Raw genomic sequence first — 8,840 nt, forward strand, 5'->3', positions numbered from 1 at the left:
CTATGGCTTCAGCGACATCTGTAGCAGTGGATAGCCTTATCTGGCATTATTGGGAGGGGAGGTCCTTCGTCTACTGGAGGCTTGTTGCCTCAGGGTAGGGGGATGGTAGAGGGATAAGGCCGGAGTGAGTGGGTAGGTGGGAAAGCACCCTCTTAGAGGCATAAATGAGGGGGTATTTGATGAGGGTTTGCAGAGCAGAGACTGGAATGGGAGATAACATTTAAAATGTAAATAAATCAAATAACCAATTAATAAAAAAATAGACTAAAATAAAATGTGAATAATTACTTCTTAATTTTTGTACACTTCCTCTAACAGGTAATTACATATTTATTTATTTGTCTTTTCTCTTATAGAGGACAGTTAACTTATAAAATACATTCACAAGACCCTATATGAATTATACATAAATGTATATACATATATACCAAAAGGAAGGAATGCTAAAATAAGTTAAAATATAAATTGTATGTAAATAATGGAATATGTTCATAAATGTAGTAACACTGGAGTGAAATTTACCAGAAATATAATATGATATAGGTCTCTTTAAAAATTTATTAAGTATTTTTAAAACTTATTAAATTATATTATATATACTGTATTTGATAATATTTCACCATCCATTAACCTCTACTGATTCCTTGCCTCACACAATAAAAATCAATATGTTCTAAATTTGAATAGAAAGTAAAAGGTTTGAATTTTTAGGGGTTAGACATGGGTGTGGTAAAGGTTAGACTGACCTGGAGTGATATAGATGCAGCAGTCATGAATGAAGTTCTCAAGAAAATAGAATTAAGTAAAAGAAATTTTGATTCAGGTAGGCCTGCATTTAAGAAACTTATTTATAAACAACAAAAATTTTCAGTTTGCAGTTTAGATTGTTGCATGCTAATTTTAACCAGCCCAATGAGTCCTGACCAGCAACAGAAATTGCTTTGTTACTGAAGCCCTTCAGGGATTAAATATCCAAACTCTGGATGAGTGAAGTCCTTTCTCAGATGATTGCAGGGCATCATCAATTTTTAAAGTACTAACAATGAGTGATTTATTATTTTATCTAATTCTCTTGCTTGAGAGGGTCACAGAGATGTCATTATATAAGCATAAGTCACAAAATGACAAATGTATAATACAAAGAAAAAAATCTCAGGTTTAATAGTATAGCTAGAACATGGAACATAGATTTTATTTAGGTATGTACTTTCTCTTAAATATTTGCTGATATATCAGCATAATCAATGAAAAATTAAACATTTATATTTTTGTTATTGGTATTTTATCTCCCCCAATAGTTGTTATTTGAACAATGACATTTCAGAATAACAGCAACAACAGCAAAAAAAAAAAACGGAGTTTTAAAAGTCTACTGCATCATTCTTTACATTTACTCTTTTGTTGTTTTCTCTTTAAATACATTTGACAATTTGTACATGTTCAATGTAAATGTGTTTTGTGACACATATGATATCACTTCCTAGTGTGTAAGGTCATGGAATCTTTGGCAGTCATTATGGTCAGACTGAATTTTCCTGTCAGAATTAATGTAGTGTCTATAGTACATATAGTTTAGTATTCATACCCTCTTAAATTTATAATACTTATTTTAACATTCTTTCATTATGTTATGCCAATAATTTATCAACTTTTCAAAGATATTTTATATGTTTGGGTGTTTTAATTGCATGTATATTTGTATACCAAGTGTGTTTCTGATGTCTCCAGGGGCCAGATAAGAATGGCAGGACTGGATTTACGAATAGCTATATTCTGTCACATGAGTGGTTGAAATTGAAAGCAGGTAGTCTGGATGAGAAAAGGATGAATTTTTTTTTGGTTATTTTACATTTTTTTTTACATTTCAGATGTTATCTCTTCCTGTTTCCCCTCCACAAACTCTCAATCTCATCTTCCAAACCCTTTGCTTCTGTAAGGGTAATCCTCCATCCACCCATCCACTACTGCCTCACCACCCTAGCATTCCCCTAAACTGAGGCATCAAGCCTTTGCATAACAAAGGGTCTCCCCTCCCACTGATGCCAAATAAGGCCATCCTCTGCTACATATGCACTAAAGGATGTATCCTTAACTAGTGAAAAAATCTATTACATTCAACAGTTCATTAAATTTTTATAATTTATGTAGAGAATTGTTTGAATGAACACTAGATCTAAATCAATATTGATTTTACTACCTCCAACTCTTCTTTGGTCTTTCATTCTTCCAAAATTTATGATCTCTTCTTTATTGTTTTTATATATCTGTACATATGCATATTATATAGATGCATACATATAATATAATATATTGTCACATGTCTGTACATACATGTATATAATTATGTTGAATATAAATGTATATACAACCTACTAAGTCCATTTAGCATTGCTTACATACTTTTGTTCAGGGCTGACCACTTGAGGTTGGATAGTCTATATGGGGGAAAATTAATTTACTCTATTTAAATCTTTTCTCATTTGGATTAGTTCCTTGAAAATTTCACACAATGCCCTTTGATCATATTCATGACTTCACTCCATCTCCACCACATTCATCCTTTCTCTCTACCTATTCAACTCTGAGTGCAATCTTTTTAAACTCCAAGTAGAGTTTTGCTGTCCATGTGTGGTCATTAGGGGCTGTAACTTATGGTAAAGTGACTCTCCTTTTTCCAGTAGCTTCCATTTGTTAGGAGTTACTTTTACAAAAATGTTGCTTTGGTCTACATACCTTCTATGTATTAGAATTTTCTGTTAGCTGTTAGTGCAGATTTTGTTTATGCTGTTGCAACTACTATGTTTTCATATGTGCAACCACCCTTCAGTATACAAAAAAGCAAAACGAAGAAATGAACAAAACCCACTGTTTCTTAGTGTCATTCACAGACTATAGCTCTTATAATCTCACTATTGTGGACTTTTAGGTTTGTCCAGATCCTGACTATATTCCATCTGCTTCAGTTTCATAGTCATAAGAAGTATTGTTACTAGATATTTTAAGTAAAATAGGCTGAGCTTTTCAATCTTTTGTAAATGCATTTCTATGATACACATGACATAGGGAAAGCTTCTTAAACTTGAGTCAAAATAAAGCTTTCTTCTAGAAGTTGCTATGTCCATGCCTAATGAGACATAACAGAAATGAATACAATCACTTCCATTTCCCTAGTTTTCTTTCTTTTATTTTCTTTATACTCTACATATTACAGAAAACACAGAATGTTTGTTATGATGATTAAGGTTTATTTTGCTTTATATAGTAATGTCCAGTTACAGGAATATCCTTTAAAACTAACATAATAATTGAAATGTATAATGAAATTAATTGTGTAACATTCCAAGTCAGAGAATCTGTATACCAGGCTAAGGCTGTGAATCAGTGCACACAAAATGCTAATATAAAGAGTGACTAAAAGAGCAGAAAATACAGTAAGACTTTGATTATTGTGTACACTAGTAGAAAGATGTCAAATGATCAAACAGTAATCATAGCCCAGTGTAGTGAAGATAATTCTTTAACAAGGCAAACAAACAATTACCAAGAAGATCTTGGTAATTCAATGAATATATCTATGAAGCACTCTCTAACACAGGGCTAAGTCAACATTTCAGAAGAGTAGGAAAAATCTTTGTAAGAGTCAGAGGACTAGGAAGCTTGCTGGAGGAATTTGTCTTCTATCAATATCAGAAACTACACCAATAAAATATCACAGACATGACTCACTAAACATTAGTTTACCAAGGATGACATCAGTAGATATCACAAAGTAAATGAAGGAATGATTGATAAGCCTCAAGCCTACAGAAAGAACTGTAGGAAATTAAGAAATACCAAGAGTAGAAATAATCTTCTCCAAGTATAACCCAGATTGGTTATTCAATACCAAATTGCCATACCTGAACCACACAAAAAACATAAATATTATACAGTCAGAACAGATTATAGTTAAGAACATATATGTAAATGAATGTCTGTGTGTATAAATATAGCAACAGTTACTTTAAAAGAGGGAATAAATTCTAAAGACAGAAAGGTAGGATACAAAAGAAAATTCGGAAAGAGAAAATATAAGTGAGAAATGATGAAATGATATTTTGATCTCAAAATGAAAAGAAATAATAAAAATACTTTCATAAATCAATTTAGTGGGTATAGTAATATGTTTTTATCATTATAATCAAAGATTAGTGCATCATTCATCCTCATTAGAAAATTTTCTTTTTGTAGTAGATGACAATTAAGACAGAAACTCACAACTGACCCACATTAAAAAAAAGCTAAGAGACTGAGGAATATTCAGCCCTAAATGGAACACATGTACTATGTTCCTTCTATTCAAAGATCAGGGAAACATCCTGAAAGAGACACAATGAAATTGTAAGAGCCAAATGGAATAGTTATGTACTGCTAAAGAATATTTACCAGACATAACATCATCATTGCATACAAGAACTCACAGTGACTCTTACTGCATCTATAAGATCTACAGTAGATTAAGCCAGATAAAGTTCTAGCATAGATAGGAAAAGATCCATGAAATATCAACTTTAGTTATGGTATCAATGAGAGATGATAGTTGCTAAGGAAAGTAAGTTCTTCATTTTTGGTCCCTAATAGATTTTGAACATCCCAGTGGATGGTCCTACACATATTTACACTGACACACTAAGTGGACTCTGTGTGTTTAAAACACACAACACAGGGACAAAAATCATGGAACTGAAAAAAGTACATTTACAGAGAAAGGGAAAATTGAGGAGAAGATATGGGAGTAAAATTTATGCAAACGTTATTTTCATGTGTTAAATTCTCATCCAATTAAAATGGTAATCTGATCATGTGTTTAGGTTTTTACTCATTTCTGTGGAATAGACTGAACTAACCTACTTCTAGCATGTGGTCATATAAGATTATGGAAAGCAATGCAGAGTTGAGAATCAAATAATGATTCCAGGATCAAATGAATCAAATAATGATGACCAGGATAATGATTAATATATCATTTACAGTATGCTAAAAAAGTATCTTAGTAGGAACAGACACCCTAAAAAAAGAGGGTATATTTTTTTAAATGATCTGTCAGTCTTTCAGAAAGAAATATTGGAATAGCTTTTTGGTTTCTAAATTCCCCATTATTTCTTGAACCTTATATAAAATAGTGCTAATAATGAAAAATAAACAAAAATGTTTTACAATCTCCTGTTCCACTGAAGCAATAGAATTACCTGGGGATTTATTAAGATTGTCACTTGTTGGACTACAATCTGTAACCTTCATGAAAATCATCGCTAGAAATGAGCATCATCAATTGTGCAATTTCTGTGGACTATCAGGTCTTTCCACACATTTTAAAGTTTGCAAATTTCTTCTTTAGAAAATTCTTCTTTATTGTAAACCCAAATAACTTAGAAAAATGTTTTATTTTGATTTTCAGGAACTCCATGCTTGTTCTCCTATATCATATCTGTATGTATTTATAATTTCTGCCCAATTTCCAGTAAGTAATAACTTATTTATACATTGTGTCAAGTGGTGACAATGAAATTAAATGACGCAGCTTTATTCATTCAGAATGATTTACTACTTGTTACATTGGAATGTGAATGAAAATTATAATCATGAATTTCAGTATTTTTTTTAGGAAGTACTTTTCCTAAACTCTTAGACACATTCCAATTAGAAAGCAAAGTATATAACTTTAAGAGGAATAGTATAGAGTATAAAATTAGATATTTTTAAAAACACAAATAAAAATAGGAATAGTCTTTACTTCTCAGAAGAGACAGTCACAGTAAAATAATGAATACATCACATTTCCTAGGAAAAATAATTCTACAGAACTTAGTTTTCCTCTGTCTGGAAGACACACAGTTGCCCATAAATTCAGGAATCATTTAGTGTTTTATTGTTCTCAGAAGCTTTAAAATAAATTTAGTCCCCAAACTTGTTTTGTTTTTTTATGGAAATGTGTGTCTATGGATATGTAAAGCACATAAATACAACACAGTATTTGACAGTTATCTATCATCTATCTATCATCTATCATCTATCTATCCATCTATCACCTATCTATATACTGTGTATGCATGTTTATCCACATCCACATCTACATACCATAGTTTGCATTTAGAACTCAGAAGACACATTATGGGAGTGAATTTCTACTTCTAGCATGTGGAAACTATTGGGTTGAAAAAAAATGTCAGCAGGTATAGCAATAAACATCGTTACAAAATGGGCCATTTCAATGTCTTGAAACCTGGACATATTTTCAGGACAGCAATTCAACCTACTAAAGGTAGTCAGTCTAAATGATATATAGTGAAGTCATTCAATGTGACCTAAAAAGAACACTATATATATATTCTTCTGCCTAAGGCAGACTCCCCTTGCATTTTGATATTATTCCTAGTACCTGGAAGAAAAAGGTTGTAGGAAGGATTGATGAAAGCCTAGCCTTCTTCAAATATATACTTCATCATGAAATGTCCACTTATAATGATAGATAACTCTATTTTCCTATGATATTAAGGTTATGGTTTTTAGTCTCTAAGGTCTGAAGATACCATCACTGATTATTGATTACTCTCTCAAAATCAACACAAAAACTGATACATAAATACATCAAATATATGGATAATGACATTGAATTTGCAGAGAAATGTTTACCTCAAAGGCACATGCACTGTTATTAACATATTACAGTAACAGTTTCACTGGGAACAAGTATCCATCTCCTTGTCATACAGCCACAGAAAATGTCATAATTGTGAACTTTGATACAGTTAAAAGATAATGCTTTTGTTGTAATATTGAAGAATGTAGTATGAAAAGGGTGGAAATTCCTATTCAGTAAAATTGTATTATTTTACTTACTCTAGAATTTGATGTACAAAAAAAAAAAGAAATATCATAGAAAAGAAGCCATTCTATTAGAGAATTTCCTCACGGCATCCTTCATGTCCCTGTTTCTCAGACTGTAGATAAAGGGGTTCAGCATCTGAGGTACAACAGAATACATCACTGAAGCCACTGCAGTCTTCCTGGATGAATCCATACAAATAGATGTAATATATACCCCAAAACCTGTCCCATAGAACAAAGACACAACTGACAAGTGAGACCCACAGGTGGTAAAGGCTTTGTGCTTTCCTTCTGATGATGACATTCTCAGAATAGAGGACATGATATGAATATAAGAAAAAACTATTCCAGAGAGAGGAATTCCAGCAAATATGCATGATGAAATATATATAAGAATGTTATCAGTGAGAGTATCAGAACAGGCCAACTTGAGCATCTTTGGAAGTTCACAGAAGAAGTTTGGTATTTCCAAGTGTGTGCAGAATGACAGTCTTAGCACCATCAGGCTGTGCATTAAAGAATCTACAACACTAACAAACAGGGACAATAGAATCAGCAGGACACAGAAATAGGGTTCCATGATGACGGTATACCTCAGGGGATGACAAATAGCAATATAGCGGTCATAAGCCATTACTGCAAGAAGACAGTTTTCCATGCCACCAAAAATTAAGACAAAGCTCATTTGAGTGAGGCAGCCTTTGTATGTGATACTTTGACTATTTTCTTGTATGTTCACCAGCATCTTGGGGATTGTGCTTGTGCTTAAACAGATGTCATTTAAGGATAAATTGGAGAGAAATAAGTACATAGGGGTATGGAGATGGGAGTCAGAGATGGAAATCAAGACTATAAGCAGGTTTCCCAAAATGGTAACCAGATATATAAAAAAGAATAAGCTAACCAAAACTGGCTGTAGTTTGGGGTCTTCTGTCAGTCCCAGAAGAAGGAATCCTGGAAAATCTGTTTGGTTTCTCTTTTCCATGTTGATCATAATTCTTATAGAGAGGATAATATGTGGAAAAATTAATGAAATGTTGTATCAGACACAGCAGCCACACTTAAGAAGTTGCTGGGCTATCTAAAAGTCTAGTTACTTTTCAATAATTAAAACACTTGCTACAGAAGCATGAGTCCCAGACTTTCTGAACCCCAGAAACAAATGTAAAAAGCAGATTGCTGTAGCAGCTAAAATGTAACCCAAGTTTAGAAGTCTTGAATGTGTGTTCTTGAAAATCCAACTGTTATGAGCAATGTCCTGGTCATGAAGGAGCACCATCAGAGCAGACTTTTCACGAGGGATCATCAAACTCTCTCCTAGCAGCATACATATTCTTGGGAGATTTCAAATCTAAGCACCTCATTAGACTGACATTACTTTTAACACTTTGACCTCATGAGTGCACATCCTAAGAGATTGTAGGAGAGTAGATTTTGTGTTATTCACTTTATGGTACCAGCCAACATCTTCCAATATTCAAACATCTTGTTTCCACTTCCTTCCATTTTACAGGACTTGAGTATATACTAAATGATTTTATATTAATTTTCAGCTTATATTTTTCTACATTTGTTGTATATGATCTGTATATGATCTGTTTGAAATAATTGTTCAATATAAAGTGTATCCAATATATATAATTCTAAAAATATAAATATTAAAACAATAATAATATAAAAACTCAGATGTTTCTTTTTTCTTTTTTCATTTGTTTATTTATTCATTCTCTATACATCCTGTAGGCCCCCTCCTCACAATTCTTCCTCATACAAACTGTCTCCCACCTTCTTTCTCTTTCTTCTCTGATAAAAGGGAGCCCCCAACCAACCTACCTACCCTGGCACATAAGTAACAGCAATAGTAGTCACACCCTCTCCACTGTGGCCAGACCAGGCAGTAGAACAGTATTTACAAGGAGACAAGAGAGTCAGGGATATCACCCTTTTCACTTGTTGGAGGACCCTCCTAAGAC

At 32.8% G+C, this 8,840-nt stretch overlaps 1 protein-coding gene across 1 annotated transcript; it reads right to left on the reverse strand.

Annotated features, from left to right (window-relative positions):
* Positions 1-6,913: 6,913 nt before the first annotated feature.
* Positions 6,914-7,876, reverse strand: LOC114618168 (olfactory receptor 7G2-like). The gene has a single exon (XM_028763842.1). The coding sequence runs from the start codon at positions 7,859-7,861 to the stop codon at positions 6,914-6,916; it is 948 nt and encodes a 315-aa protein (XP_028619675.1). The 5' UTR covers positions 7,862-7,876.
* Between the last annotated feature and the right edge of the window lie 964 nt (positions 7,877-8,840).

Source organism: Grammomys surdaster, unplaced genomic scaffold (genome assembly GCF_004785775.1).
Source record: "Grammomys surdaster isolate TR1022 unplaced genomic scaffold, NIH_TR_1.0 140, whole genome shotgun sequence".
NCBI lineage: Eukaryota > Metazoa > Chordata > Mammalia > Rodentia > Muridae > Grammomys > Grammomys surdaster.

Coding starts and splice junctions, on each gene's coding strand:
- LOC114618168 (XM_028763842.1), bottom strand. CDS start 7,861: ATGATCAACATGGAAAAGAGAAACCAAACAGATTTTCCAGGATTCCTT.